This window comes from Cetorhinus maximus, chromosome 6 (assembly GCF_964194155.1).
Source record: "Cetorhinus maximus chromosome 6, sCetMax3.hap1.1, whole genome shotgun sequence".
Classification (NCBI taxonomy): Eukaryota; Metazoa; Chordata; class Chondrichthyes; order Lamniformes; family Cetorhinidae; genus Cetorhinus; species Cetorhinus maximus.
The window spans coordinates 134,391,326-134,407,620 of record NC_135884.1 but is presented as its reverse complement, the minus strand read 5'-3'; the positions used below and the strand labels follow the sequence as shown (position 1 = coordinate 134,407,620).

Genomic DNA, 16,295 nt, shown 5'->3' with positions numbered 1-16,295 from the left:
CCCCAAGATCCTTGGCTTTAGCTAAAATTAGTTGATCCTCCATCATGCTGTTGCACATGAGAGGTGAAGGCCAAAAGTACTTTGCAGGTCAAGAAAGTTTAGGGGGAAGCAAGATCATTTAACTAAAGAGGGAGGAAAGAGAAGGTAGTAGAGAGGGAAAGGGTGAGGGTGAGGAGAGGGAGGGGAACTAGGGATCCTTCTGCCCACTGCATCATTATTTCCGTTCTTACTTACAGCTGGAGGATAGATTTTTACTGGCACTGCTGGGTGGAAACAGAGTGATGGTGCCTTTATAATGATATAAATAACCTTACTGCTCCATTCCAGTTCCAGATCCATCCAAAGAAAACTTCAGTAGGGCATTCCACCGGGTAGCTGGAGCCTAAATTAAAAGCAAAATACTGCGGATGCTGGAAATCCCAAATAAAAACAGAAAATGCTGGAAAAACTCAGCAGGTCTGACAGAGTTAACATTTCGAGTCCATAAGGCTCTTCGTACATAGCTGGAGAGCCTGCCTGACTCAGACAGGGAAGGCCTTCTCAATCTGCAAATTGGGGTCTGCAGATGTACATAACACCACAATTTCCAATTTAGAACAGTACTAGGCAGAGCAGACATTGTGCCCAGTCTGCGCAGCCTCAGCTGGTGGCAGCTGAAGACGAGGCCAGCAGGTAAATTTTAAATATTTTTTGTCCGGCTGGAGGAGGAAGAATGCTCCTCTGGACTCCACCAAAACATCCTGCACCCTTCCCATACTGGCAAAACTCAAGAACACAACTCAGCTCCCCTGCCCCAACCCATTCCATGGATCAACCTTCTTCCAAACCCATTTACCAGTTGCCTGGCCAGGAACATTTACTTTCCACCCAGTCTATGGTGTCAGTTAAGGCTCAGTTGGACTCTTGCTTCTGAGCCAGAAGATTGTGCATTCAAGCTCTATTTGAGGGACTGAGCACAAAAATCCAGGTTGCCACTCCTGTAGTACTGAAGGAGCGCTGCACTCTGCTGGAGGTGCTGTCTTTTGGATAGGACCTGTCCTCTCAACTGGACATAAAAGATGGCATGACACTATTTCGAAAAAGAGCAGGGGAATTATGCCTGGTGTCCTGGCAAATATTTAGCCCTCGATCAACATCACTGAAACAGATTATATGATCATTATCACATTGCTATTTGTGGGAGCTTGCTTTATCCAAATTGACTGCCACATTTCCCTACATTGGAAAAGTGGCTATTGTTACAATGGTGAAGTTTATATGATTATTATGTTTTAGGACTATATCTTTCGATTTGTAGGAGGGTTATAGTTTGGGGCTGTATCTTTACATTTGGGTTACATGAGAGAAATCATGTGATTTGTGCTGGAGTCTAGCTGAATGTAAAAGCTGGGTGTTAATTAGTAAGGATCAAACGGAAGACTCAAATTGTGTTATTGAAAGAGAGGTAATGGATATTTCCATTTGAGGATATTCACAACTGTTGCCATGTTCACAATCACAATCAAAAGACTTTAAGGGGAGAATTTTCTGTTTGGTGTGTGGGGGCAGGCCCCGCACGCCGATGTGTAAAATGATGCGTGGTGACATCGGGCGTGGTGTCCTGGTGCATCACTCCGATCTTCAGTTCGGCGGGCACGCACCGGAGTCAGCTGTGCGCCTGCCGAACTGTCAAAGGCCTGTTAAAGCCTTTAATAAACCAATTAAAGATATTGACAGGGCTGCCTGGTTGGCGGGCAGGTGAAGAGCCCAAGTGGCCTTTGCATTTTTCATGAAACCTCATCTACAGGCAGGATGCGGTTTCATGTACAGTTTATTACATTAATAAATATTTTTTGAACATTTCAAAAACATGTCCCAGTTCATGTGACGCTGTCACATGAGGGGACATGTGTAAATGATTTTTTAGCTTCTTTATTTAAAATTCACATTATGAAATTAATCTCCCCAGGGCAGCTCTGTGCCTCAGGGAGATTTTGCAAGTGCGAAAGAGCGCAGGCCCCGACTCTCCCTCCTGCCCCCGCCCGCACAGGTAGTGCTGAGCGCTTCTGGGCACGCTTACACTGGGTGGGCCTTAATTGGCCGCCCATGCAAAATGGTGGTGCGCAGCCGATCATGGGTGGTGATCGGCTCTGCACCCACTCCCAACCGGCCTGCCCGACGGGGAAAAAATTCTCCCCTAAGTCTCTGAAATCCATAAAGATGTTACCGGTATCAAGATTTAAATGGTTGTGCTGAAACCTGCCCCCTTTTTCCCTAAGATGGAAGGCTGTTGTGGTCAGAGATAGATAATTAACATGTCTAGTTGGAGACAGGGCTAAGGTGTTTCCTGTTGCCATGGAGAAGGGGATAGGGGAAGCCATTTTGGGATCAAGTTACAGGCTTTCCTGTAAACCCAGGAATATCACAGACAGAGACAGTTGCAGCTTTGGTCTTGTGTACTTTGCAGCTCACTGAGAGTTGAGAGAGCAAAAGAGATAATGTGAATCAGGTCTGTACCTTAAGTAGAGAAAATACTAACTTTATTGTTCACCGCATGGAATGTGGGTGGGAGCTTGCGCTCAGTTTGGAGACAGAGTTTGGGAGGGGAAAAGAGATTGGAAGATTTGTCTAACTTTGAACGTGAGGAAGAAACCTCCAGTAACCTCATGGTGAAAGCCAAGACACAGAGCATAGAGACCATTAGGAGCCAGGGGTGTTTCTGCTTTTTAACCACTGAGCACGAATGCAGTCAGGCCCAAGCTTGAGCTGAGAAGTCCACAGTCTTGGAATCTTTGGAGAAAAGTTGTAGGGTTGTTTAGCCAAAAGCTAATAGAAAGATCCTCCATGAAATCTTGTACTTCAGAGAATGGCTGGAACACCCCAGAAAAGCCAAAGTGAATTCTGTAGAGCTGTGGCATACTTGGTTAGGTCTCCAAGGGAGAAGTGAATGAACCCTCAAGACATTGTAAGGGAACTCTTGGGTGGAATTAGGGAGTAAAAGGGGAGCTGGATTTATACTTTGACAAACTATAGCGTTGTTAGTCGTAGTGCTTTGTTTAATTTTTTTTATATACAGTTGTTGGCCAGGGGCCACAGCTGAACTGCTGACACAGGCAAAAGCAACTTTTGACCTGAAGTAACCTGAGCTCAGTTACTGGCCTGAGCAACTTTTGAAACCTGAGCTCAAACACTGGTCTGAACTGGCTAGAAGCGGTTTTGAAGAAGCTGAGTGTCTTGAAGACAAAGGAAATGTGATGAGTCCTTATTTAGAAAAGGAGGAACGAGGTGATGCTGCCTAGCCTTGGAAAAGAGCCATTGAGAATATGCCACAGATCAGGCAAGCAGGCCTAAACCAACGGGAGAGAAACAGCACAGCTTGGAGAGATAAGATTTCGGAATAAGACTGGGAGGATTTTGGGCGTGGAGCTGCGAGACTCTGGAGACCAACCATCGCAGAAGCAGAAGAACCTACATCAGCAACATAGAGACGCAAGAGAGAGAGAGAGAGAACGGAACGCCTGGCCAGCGTCTGCTCTCCTTTTTGGGTATTAGCTTTTATATTCTGTGACCACTCAGGGAGTGTCAGAGAAACCTAGTGGGTGTGCATTTAGATCCTAGTTTTGGGTATAAAACTGTATAACCTGCTGTAAACTGCATGTCTATATTTAACCAGACGTATAAGCTATATGTAGATGATCTAACGACGTGAATAAAGCGAATTTAGAGTTAAGAGAGAATTGACTCTTCTCCTCTGTGTACTAAGCCAATAATCGTTACCGGTGACTTCCGGCAAAGCAGTAAACTTTGTTTTTGGTTAAAAACGTGAAATCCTGTGGCATAGTTCTTTTAGTTAATAACTGGGTGCTCAAATTTCTTTTTTAAACATTAACAGTCTCTATGGAGATTGTAACACTATACTTTAAATGTACTTGATTGGCTGTAAAGTGCTATGGGATGCCCAGAGGTCATGAGAGATGCTATAAAAATGAAATCTTCCCTTTTTTTCCTTTTACTGAAGCTTAGCCCTCAGATGAACTGTGCCTCCTGGTGGGAGTTTAGCTAACTGAACAGTGCCAGTTGGCTGTACGATCAAGAGGTTCCTAGCCAGAATACTAATTATTAAAATCCAATTTATTATTAGGAACTAACATCTAACTTTACTAGGAACATCTTGGTAGCATAGAAAAGTGGGAAAACTTAGGTGCAGGGTACCGTTGAGAAAAGATGCCAAGGTGGATGGATTCTGGGAGTTTATGTCAAGTTTTTCTGCTTAGTGTAGCAAAAAGCTGGGACTGTGAAAGCTATCTGCAAGAAGCTGCTTGTGTAAGAATGGAATGTAGATGTGTCCCTCTCTATAAGATAAGAAAGCACAGGATGTAAAAACCTTGAGATATGGTGGTAAATACAAAGGGCATTACGTCAATATGTAAGGTTAGCAGCAGCTGCATAACCTATTCCTGATTTGGTCAAGGAAAGCGTGATGGCCATGAGGCTGAGAATGATTGAGATAAGGGAGGGATTAATTGGATAATAGTGCAGACATCTAGAGGCAAGAGATCAAGACAAGAGATAAGGAAAGAGAAAAAAAGAGGAGAACCCAAAGATCAAAAGCTGCAAGAAGTGAAGTCACTGTGCGCTCGCTGTCTAGTCATAATATGGGAAGTATATAGCCTGCATTAGACTGTGGGTGGAATCATCCCAGATTTAAACGAAGTGCGGTAGTGGGCAGTAAAATGACATTTTACCCACTGGCCGCAATGGCGGGTTTTCACGCCATATTGTCCCAAACCCACCTCATTAGTTATGCATTCCCAGGAAACACGCCGTTTCGATGGTGGGTAGGCTCTCATTCGCCCACCACGCTGCTTTATCAAGCCGGGCGCCGTGTTTAAAGTCTAGTCGTATGCGCACATCTCAGCACTTCCAGCCCATGACTACAGCAGGGAAGATGTCCATGAAAGGCAAAAAGACTGCAGCCCCCAGGTTTAGTGATGCCTCACTGGAATGCCTTTTGGATGCCATGGAGGCCCGCCGTGATGTCTTCTACACCCGCTCTGGCTGCACGATGGGCAGCGGGGTGACCAACCAGGCTTGTGAGACAGTGGCAGTGGTGGTCAGTGCCAATGCTGCCATCCAATGCAGATAGAGGATGAATGATCTCATCCATGCCGCCAGGGTATGGCAATCATCTCATCACTCTAAACTCACACACACATTCACTAGCATCTCACTCACTGCCGGCTCAAGGGACATCAACACCCATTCTCACACACATACCCTCAAATGTCCATCTGGCCTCATCTCCTCTGGAGACTGCCTCCTTAACCCTCGCCATCCTGAGGCCACTTGCACAGATCAACATGTGCTCACACACACATCCTGGGTTACCCTCCTTCTCCACTACAGATCTCATCCTGCAGCCTCTTCCCTTGCCTGAGGCCACTTCTCCCCCTTTGCCAAGCAAGCCCCAGCCCTGCAGCCATTGAAAAGCCACTCATATATGGCTGATCTGGTAGATAGAGACCTGCCATGAGCCTCGCTAAAAGTGATGTTGTGTTGCCTGTGAAGCCTGGCGCTGATGACTGCGAGTGCTGACCGAAGCAAGGTAGGCAAACAAACCGTGAAATCCTGAGCGAATTGCTGCCCACCAGGTGCAAGTTACTTGTGTGCTGTTGTGGTACATGTCAACTTATTTTCCCGCTGATGTGGGCGGACGATCCAGCAGTGGGGGATGATTCCAGTGGGCAGTCGTAATAATGATACGCTGGTGTATTGCAATGGGGTTCCCGATGCCCGATGGTGGAGAGTGCGGCCTGCTTTTGGTGGGCTGAATGGACAATCGCGAACTGGATTCACGCTGTCGTAAACTGACCGCACCATATTGTCCGCTCATGCCACCGAACATGCCCGATGCCAGCGGGCACGGAAAATCATGGCCTGTAAATCACTGCCTGAGTTTATTGCTATAGTTTTCCTGAAAATTTAACAAACTTGTTCTAACTTTATCTCATTATAAAGCACTCTCCTGACTGAACTTTTTGCCAGTCCGCTCCCATAACAATTAGGGGTTCAAAAACCCCCAAAAACCACTTAAAACCCTCACCCCAGTTTCTGAAATCCATTCAATTTGATCCTCATCTCTTAATAACTCATATTGATTCCTTTCCTATTCTCTTCCTCATTATTTTCCCTCCATCACTATTGTCACTCATAAAAGGACATAATCGTGAAGAACTGGAATTCAGCAAAGATGGTACCATTATTTAAAAAGTAATCTGAAGGTTATATTGGTATCTACAAGCACTCAGTTTCAGGTCACTAACAGGACAAATCCTAGAATCAATTATCAAAGACGAGGTTGTGAAATAGGTAGATAGGAAGATATAAAAAAAATTGGTAAGAGTCAGCATAGACTTATAGGATAATTATGCCAGTGCAATTTAATAGAACATTTTAATGAGTAACAAAAGATTTAGATAAAGTTAAGAGTGTAGCTGTGATATACTAGGACTTTAATAAATTCTTGATAACTCATAGAAACTAGTTTTATATCCTTGGGTATTGATGGCAGCAAGATGAGGCGGATTGAATCGTGATTGGGACAGGCGGGAAATTCTCTGGGTTAGGGTTAGGGTTAGGGTTAGGGTTGTGATAAGTAGTCCCATGGATCAGAATTCTTCAACATTTTCGTCGATGACTCGGAAGGTGAGTTCACCTCCATGGATGACACCAAACTGGCACTAATATTTATGGGCACATACTACAGGGGAACAGAACAGTTAGGAAGGTGGATAGACCAACTCATCAATGCAATTTAATGTAGATAAGTGTAACATCATGGAGAGTGAACTTCCACAGGAAATTTCCCAATTGACTGCAGTAATTTGAATTTCCAGAGAAATGACATCAATGATGCTTAAACCATTTCTTTGGGGTTTCTCCTAAAGTTACAGTGGAAATTCACACTCATACACTTTGGCCTACAGAATAGGCAAGAAGGACTACATGATTAATGCTAATGATACAGATTACTTAACAAAAATGGATCAGATTTTAAAAAATTGGCAGTGAAGAGTTGATAAACCCTTGGGACATCAAGCCAACATTCAATGGCTGTCAAAAAAGCTGAGTGAAATAATATAGAGCTATGGTCAGGCCACACCTGAAGCACTATATGTAGTTCAGGAAGCTGTGATGGGAAAGGTCCTGTGGTCAATTTACCAGAAATGTTTCAGTGCAATTTATTTTAGTCATATAATTGAAGATAGGTGGTGATTACTATAATGCGATTGCCTTTTTTTTACCAAGATTGACTAAGATGTTTAAAGTAAGTAGGATTGCATTTTAAAAGTTTTAACCAAATGAGCATTCTTAAATTCCAGGTGCTTCAGTAACATACCACATGACCACTGGAAAGCCATTTCACTCTGATCATCTGTGCCACGATTCTTTGATTTTCTTCCGCTCAAAACAAGCTGGGAAAAAGGATTTGCCACCTCCAGTTGGCCACCATTAATTTTAGCTTGAAGTATTTCTGGCTGTCGTCTTTCACCTGGTTCCCTTTCCAGGAGTGACTAAAAAAGAAAAAAGGGCACACTTTGCTTTGGGTCAAGTTGATAAATTGATAAGTAATGATGACTCAGCACTGCATTTGAAGGACAATTATATTGTGGGGGAATCTAGAACTTCAGAATAAGGGGTCTCCCCTTCAAGAAAGAAATGAGGAGGAGTTTCTTCTCTCAGAAGTTTTGTTAATATTTGGAATTCTCTGCCATTGAACGCAATGTAGGCTGGATCATTGAATATATTCAAGGCTATGATAGGCAGATTTTTGATCTACAATTGAGTCAAGGGTATTGGGCAGCAGGGTAGGAAAATGGAGCTGAAACCACAATCAGATCAGTCATGATCTTATTGAATAGGGAGAAGGCTTGAGGGCTGAGTAACCTACTCCTGCTTCTATTTCTTATCTTCTAGGAACTTAGGAACAGGAGTAGGCCATTCAGCCTCTCAAGCCTGCTCCTCCATTCAACTAGATCACAGCTGATCATCTATGTCAATGCCATTTTCCGGCGCTATCTCCATATCCCTCGATGTCATTCGTATCTAGAAATCTGGCAATATCTGTATCTCATCTTCTTATGGTAAGGCGATTGGCAAAAGAAGCAATGATGGCATGAGGACAGACTATTTTATGCAGTGAGTGGTTAGGATTGAAATTCACTGCCTGAGAGTGTGGTGGAGGCAAATTCACTTGAGGCCTTCAAAAGCGAATTGGATAATTATCTGAAGAGAAAATGTTTGTGGGGGAAAAGGCAGTGGAGTGGAACTAGGTGAGTTGCTCTTGCAGAGAGCCAGCATGGAACACGATGGGCCAAATGGCCTTCTTCTGTGCTGTAACCATTCTTTGGACTGCATTTTATGCCCCCCCAACCCCAGGAGCGGGTTGGCAGGCAGGGCTGGGAAGCCGTAAGATTGGGTGCCATGTCATGGCTGCTATTCCAGGCACCCACCCACCTGCTCCTGCCGCCACTGCCATTGTAATTTTACCAGAGGCGGGTAAGGCATTGGGAGGCCTGCCCACTAGTGGGCCAATTGATGCCCATTGGTGGCCACTTAATGGCTGGGATTTCACCCTCGTCAGCGGTAGGGTTACCAATCCCCCAAGGATTGGGCTGGAGTCTCCAGGAATTGAAGATCAATCTCCAGGACAACCCTGGAAAAAAAATCATCAGGACATTAAAAAAGCTTCTTATTTTTTGTCATTTCCTTTGAACATTTCTCTTTGCCAGATATGAAAATACTGAAAATGGGAAAAAGAGGGCTGTTTCACTGACAGTTGAACATTAACAATTGGGTAGTGAGTCTTTTTGCTTTCCAATTGGCGTAGGAAGGCAGGGCACCACAAGGATGGATGTGTTGGTCGACTGATGGCTGGAGTGTAGGGGCAAGTTATGTGATGAAACCTCCAGGAATATTTTTAATAACAGTTGGCAACCCTAATCAGTGGGAGGTTGGCACCATGTGTCCAACCCCCCAGGTTTCACTGGGCAGGAAGGTGACTGGTCAAAGAGGGGGTGCTTCCTTTACAGGCCCCATGTGCCCATTGGAGGCCCATGCCCCAAGATCTTCCCACTCCTGTGTTTCCCCTCCTCTCCTGCCCTGACAACCTAGCCCCCCAGCTGCCTCACTCCTCCCCTCCTCAATGTGGCCTGCCAGCCTGGCCCTGGCAAGACCCCAGACTTACCTTAAATTCCAGCTCCATCGTGGTTCGCTTTCCTCTGGGCCTGCTGCAGCCCCAGAAATGGCCACCACTCCATTTGATTGGCCGGTAGCTCTTGGAGGGGAGGATCTTCCTCTCCAATGGGGGCTGTCAAATGGCTGCAGGGTCGATCAGAAAAGTGGGGACAGGCTTGACCCTGGTATTACCATGCACAGCCCCACACTACGGGAATGTGGTGGCATAGTGTTATTGTCACTGGACTAGTATTCCAGAGACCCAGGGTAATGCTTTGGGGACCTGGGTTCAAATCCCACCATGGCAGATGGTGAAATTTGAATTCAATAGAAATCTGGAATTAAAAGTCTGATGATGACCATGAAACCATTGCCAATTGTTGCAAAAACCCATCTGGTTCACTAATGTCCTTTAGGGAAGGAAATCTCCTGCCTTTACCTGGGCTGGCCTACATGTGACTCCAGACCCACAACAATGGGGCTGACTCTTAAATGCCCTGTGAAGATAGACAATAAACGCTGGCCTAGCCAGAGACGCCCACATCCTGTGAACAAATTTTTAAAAACCGCACCCCTACTCCCGGCAAAAGATGCAGTCCTACGATACTACAGTGGTGGAGTAGGAGCAGTACGTGTACAGTCAATGACTTCACAGATAAAATCATATCATTTACTATATTAAAAGCGTTTCCCAATGGAGTTATCTAATTGTTTACTATTAAGTAACTAAGGGTGTAAAGCTAGAGGAGATTATCAAATGATATGTTCAAAATATGTCCAAAACTGAACAACGCTTGACGCCTTGATTGCATTATCTTTACAATCTAATGAGATAAGGATGTTCCTGTTTCAGAATAGCTAAGTGCAAGCAGGTTTTATTAACATCACTGTGACCATATCAACAATAAATTGTCGCCAATCCGACAGGTGAGGAATTTTAGAGTTCCACCTGTCAGGAGGCACTGTAGAGGAGGGAAAATTAGGCCAACCTAACAGATTTTGAATTTCTTTCCCGCACAGACTTTAAATACTTACAAACAGCATAATAAATATTAATTGCCTACCTCTGTTGGAGACATTTTGGATTGATCCTTCATTTTATTATGTGAGGAAGCTGGTGGAACACAAATAAAAGAAGTTAAGGTGACTGTCAGTGATTACAACAACAAAATGTATTTATGTAGCACCTTCAACATAATAAAATGTCCCAAGGCGCTTCACAGGTAGAGCAATTAAAAGCGTGGATACTCAAGAGGCCAGAGGAAGAGGAGCACAGATATCTCAGAGGGCTGTGAGGCTGCTGGAGGTTACAGTGATGGGAAAGGGTCAGGTTATGGGGGCAAATGAAAATAAGGATGAGAATTTTCAAGTTGAGTTGCTGCTTAACTGGGCGAAAATATAGGTCAGTAGAAGAGTGGCGATGCATAAATGGCATTTGGTGTGAGTAGCTCACAGGCAGCAGAGTTTTGGATGGCCTCAAGTTTATACGGGGTAGAATGTGGGAGGCTGATCAGAAGTGTGATAGAACAGTCAAGTCTGAAAGTAACAAAGGCATTTTGAGGGTTTCAGCAGCAGAGGAGTTGAGACAGGGGTGAGTTGGGCGAGGTTACATAGCTGCTCTTAGTGATGATGCAATTCTGTAGTTGAAAGCTCATCTTGGGGTCAAACATGATGCCAAGATTGTGAACAGCCTCAGACAATTGCCAGGGAAAGGGATGGAGTCAGTGGCTAGGGAGCTGAGTTTGTGGCGAGGATCGAAGACAATAGCTTCATGAAAAAGATAATCTTTCTACATTTCGTAAAGCACGTCATGGAGAAAAGATTACGCTGGCCATATTACAGGTACAATGTCTCAAAACTGGCAACCTCAGGGCCAAGTCCCTGCGGGATTTCAAAAATTGCTGGTTTTCGGAGAAAATAAGCAGAATCTTAATTCAATGAATAGGGGTCACGTGAAATGAAGGAATAAGTTTATTTTTATTAAAGTTTGGAAAAAAAATACATAATAGTGAAGAAATAACATTTGAGAAAAACATTAAATAATAAGGTAAGAGAGGCTGAAAGGCTAGATTGAGTTGGGCAGATCGGGCCAACCAGAGTCAGGTGGAGTCAAGGGTCGCTTGGACCACTCAGAGTCTGGGGAAAGACCAGAGCGTGAAACTTATAACCAGTCTGGCATGCCATCCTGCCAATGCAGCACGTAGCCGGTAAGTTATTTTACTCATTTAATTACAATTAAAATTGATACAAGGCAACTTAAAAAAATGTCTGGATTTCGGACAGTTCCAGTTTCCAGATAGCCAGATTGAAACACGGTACCTGTATAATATTTTGCCAGGTTCTGCTCATTGTGAGAAGCCTGACTAGTGATGAATAGCACTGCTAAACTTGAGCCCAGATCTGCACTCACCACTATTGAGGTTTTAGGCTGGGAGCAGATGTTTCTCCAGACAAAACTTCTTCATATCTTGGTACACATACCAACTTGAGTAATTCGTTCCCTTGTGAATTCAATGAGGGCAATTCCACTTTTGAATTCAATTAAGTTCATTCTTAATCTGTAAATAGGCTTCAGAATTTGAAGGGGATTAATCAATTCCTAAAGTTTTGCATTGAGAGTACATTTTTAAAATTTAAGTCTCCAGGTAAAATTTTGAAGCTCAAATTTAAAATAGATCTGTAGATTGAGATTCAGATTGAGATTTTTCAATGATCCTACTAGTTGAACATTTATCCAACACAGTCGCAGATGGCTCCTGTGGTGTAGTTTATCAAAATAAATGACTAAAGATGGATGACATCGCCCCTTGATGTTCAATGGCATTACCATCATTGAATCCCCCACTATCAACATCTTGGGGGTTATCATTGACCAGAAACTGAACTGGACTAGCCATATAAATACTGTGGCTACAAGAGCAGGTCAGAGGCTAGGAATCGTGTAATGAGTAACTCACCTCCTGACTCCCCGAACCCTGTCCATCATCTACAAGGCACAAGTCAGGAGTGTGAAGGAATACTCTCCACCTGCCTGAATGAGTGCAGCTCCCACAATGCTCAAGAAGCTTGACACCACCCAGGACAAAGCAGCCCGCTTAATTGGCATCATATCCACAAACATTCACTCCCTCCACCACCGACGCACAGTAGCAACAGTGTGTACTATCTACAAAATGCACTGCAGGAATTTACCAAGGCTCCTTAGACAGCACCTTCCAAACCCGCGACCGTTACCATCTGGAAGGACAAGGGCAGCAGATAGATGGGAACAACACCACCTGGAAGTTCCCCTCCAAGCCACTCACCATCCTGACTTGGAAATATATCGCTGTTCCTTCACTGTCTCTGGGTCAAAATCCTGGAACTCCCTTCCTAACAGCACTGTGGGTGTACCTACACCACATGGACTACAGTGGTTCAAGAATGCAGCTCACCACCATCTTCCTAAGGGCAACTAGGGATGGGCATTAAGTGCTGGCCCAGCCAGCGAAGCCCACGTCCCGTGAATGAATCCAAAAAAATGATCTTCATCCTTATTTATTTGTGAATATGTGATTGCAAATAATTTCTGAACTTAATAATATGCCTTTTGAATCACGTAATGATTTAGAATTACACAGATTACAACATAATATGTTAGACCAAACATTCCCAATTTGAGTTCATTTTCCACTTGAGCAGTAGTCCTAGCCCCATTTCCTTTAATTCCCCTTTCCTTCAACCATTTTTTAAAAATGGATTAATTTGTGGCTTCAGTTGTTGTAATCAGGATATAGGGAGAGGAGAGACAATGTTACATTTGATCTCAACAAATTAGGTTCAGGGAGAAAGGGAAGTCTGTCAGGTTGATTCCTTGCTCCAGACAAGGATCAGTGCTCACAGGTACAGCTGTTCGCAAATCTGAGCTGCAGCTCCTCATTTTCCATCCCTTTTATCAAATAGACAGAAAATCAAATGTTTAATAATTACAATTTTCTGACTAGTGTTCCTTTTTGAGCATTGATTCTTTCTGGTACCACTCCCATGTGGGGAATCAGTCCTAGTGCTGTCATTTTAAGTAGCAAAGCTTAGAAATTAATATCTGTAATATTAATGTTCATATTCATAACACTTGACGTGTTCACATGATAATCCTCAGTGCTAACAGCTCCATTAAAATTATGCCAGAGAAATGCCATATGAATATGTTAAGTGCCTGTATACTGTCATGGACAAATTTTATGTGTTTCCTTTTTATTGCCTGTGATCAATATGTTTGTAGATGTATGTACTTCTTTACCCTAAGCATGGTTTACTCAATTTTTAATAACCCAGCAGCAAGCTTTTATGTATTTGAAAATGAGGAAGGTTATTTTATTTCTTACAGACTCGCCCCAGAGGTAAAGGAAAATGTGAGGTTTCCACTCACTAGACTCATACACACATACACAAGATTAGATACAGATGGAGATAAAAACAATATTTATAAAAATGAAATTTTTCTCAGTCTCTCTTTCATCACAGGCCTGATGTTCCTTAGTTGAGTTGATGCTTTGGCTGGAATGAAGGTCTTGATAAGGAGAAATTTATCAGTAGTTGCAAAGTTCCTGTAGTTAATCTGCCGAGAGTTGGTCTCGTAGGGAAGCTTGAAGTTAGAACAGGATATAAGAGAATCCTTCTTTCTCTTTCAAGATATTTCTGTTGGGTACCATGGCTGCTTAGCTGACTGCTAAGTTGACCCGATTGCTTTTGAATGTATTTTGTGGACTCTCTAATGAAATTCTGCTGGAAGTCTGCTGTTATGTTTTAAAGAAGCAAAGCCTTAACTATGTGACCTCGTATCTAGTGCCGAGTCATTGTCCAAATAAAATGGTGCGTCAATTCGATAAGCATTCTGAACTGTGACTTTTCACACCCATGGTTTCAGAATGCCAAAGGCTTTAGTGTTTGAAGGGCACACTATCATATTATAATGAGGTATTGAAGGGTTTCATTTACCTTTTGGTCTGACCCACAACATGTCATATCAGTCAATAATGTATTCTTTTGTTCTCTCTGGAAACAGATACTTTCAATTCACAGGAGAAGTCTGGTGATCCCCAGATGCCAGCTTTTGCAGTCTTTAAAAATGTGGCTTTTAAAAATAACTTTAAAATGTGTAATATCTACATACCTGCACTGGACATAACAATACTAATAACAAAAGCAGCAATTTCTCAGCTCAAAAACTTTTTCACATTGCGTTCAGTAATGCCAAGCATGCAGCAATACCGTGCGAGGCCTATTGCCAATACATGTTCAATACTGGAAAGAAACCAATGCATTAAATAAACCTTTTTTTCTACTGGGCTTCTCCAATGTGCTATTACCAAATTAGGTTTAAATTTTCAAAATAATTTTGTTCCCAAAAGTGGGCACATGTTTGTTATAACTCAACGGATCCCTAATACCATTAATAGCTTTCAGTGGAATACCTTGAGTTGAAAGGGAATATATTCCCATTGTTCATCGGCTGATGAAGAACTACCCATGTTGAAGTTTTTAGCCAGGGTATTTAAAGTAATTAATTATACATTTGAACTTCACATAACAATGAATTCTAATTGCAAATGAGCATTTTGTACCAACCACAATTTATTTTGGAAAAGAAAGTGTAAGAATCTTATTATTAATCTAAGAATCTCCAAGCCACTCACTATCCTGACTTGGAACTATATCACCGTTCCTTCCTTGTCACTGGGTCAAAATCCTGGAGCTCCCTCACTAATAGCTGTGGGTGTACCTACACCACATGGACAGCAGTGGTTCAAGAAGGCATCTTCCTACCATCTTCTCAAGGGCAATTAGGCTTAGGCAATTAATGCTGGCCTAGCCAGCGACACCCACATCCCATGACCGAATAGTAAAAAATAAAGCCATACTGAGGAGGGATGACAGAGTTGGGCAGTAGTTATATGGAGTGAAAGGATTACTGTTTGTTGGCTAATAAAGAAAAAGGAAGTATATTCTCCCTAATAAACAACAGGATGCACTGCCTACAGATTCAGATACAATTATTATGGGGGGAAATGGGACATGGGCTTTATAAATAATGCAAAACAAACAGAATCACATCAGTCACTCATTATGCACTCCACCCAATATTCAGTTCCATTGACTTCAATGGAATTCATATACAGGTGGCAGAAGCAATTCCAGCTGATTTTCATCCCCAAACATATCCAATTTCACCCCCTACATATTGGGTAGTTGGGAGGAATGGGAAGCATTGGGGGTCACAGCTTGGTGGTGGTGTGTTATAACTCACTCAGGGAGTCCAAATTGCTGTGGCTACATGCACTTTTCACATGCATGTTGCAGCCTGGAGCTATGGATAGTGATGATAGAGGCTCCACCTTTCTTTCCCTCACATGGCTGACTAGGAATCTCTCCTGCTCTTACTGCCTGCCATTGGCAGATGTTGGAAGGATTTGCAGGTTGATGCGCAACATTTTTTGGCTGTATTATGAACACACCCTCCTTGGCCATCAAGTCCTGGGGTCAGACTCAAACCTAAAGCTTCTGGTTCAGAGACTACATAAGCACTACCCACTGTGCCACAAGACCTCCCCAAGAGTACACCAAAGATATGCTCAAGTCACCAGGGTGAGACTGGAATCCACAACTTGCTGAATAAGAGGCGAGAGTATTACCACTGAATCAAGACTGGCATCTTAACTATATATATTGGCTGAGTATGGGGTGAATAGATATCAGAAGCATAGTTCTATGGTACATTGATTGCCCTGCAAGTCGAGAGAAGATACAAAGGGGTGAAAATCTACAGGGGCCATAGGAAAGAATAATGTTATTTTTAAGCAAATAAAATTTAGAAGTATTTACCTCCAGGATCCATATCATGGTGCGTCAGAGCTGAGGTATTTGCCACAACACTGATATTTCCAATATTAAAACTAATACACGAAAAGGCATTGACAGCTTTCCCTCTAACCAGAAAAGTACCTGCAGATGGATGGAAAGTAAAGGCGAAATCAGTATAATTAGAATTAGTAGTTCAAACTTGACAGTGATTCCTAGTTTTCACTTACCTTGTTGACCAG

At 43.0% G+C, this 16,295-nt stretch overlaps 1 protein-coding gene across 1 annotated transcript in view; it reads right to left on the bottom strand.

Moving 5' to 3' along the window:
* The window catches only part of pkd1l2a (polycystic kidney disease 1 like 2a), a 127,476-nt gene that overhangs the window by 99,006 nt on the left and 12,175 nt on the right, over nucleotides 1-16,295 (bottom strand). Inside the window, exons 8-10 of the mRNA XM_078543021.1 lie at nucleotides 16,078-16,197; nucleotides 10,281-10,330; nucleotides 7,321-7,553 (exon numbers count right to left, since the gene is read on the bottom strand). Of these exons, the coding sequence (XP_078399147.1) occupies nucleotides 7,321-7,553; nucleotides 10,281-10,330; nucleotides 16,078-16,197 (403 nt within the window). The remainder of the gene's footprint in view (nucleotides 1-7,320; nucleotides 7,554-10,280; nucleotides 10,331-16,077; nucleotides 16,198-16,295) is intronic.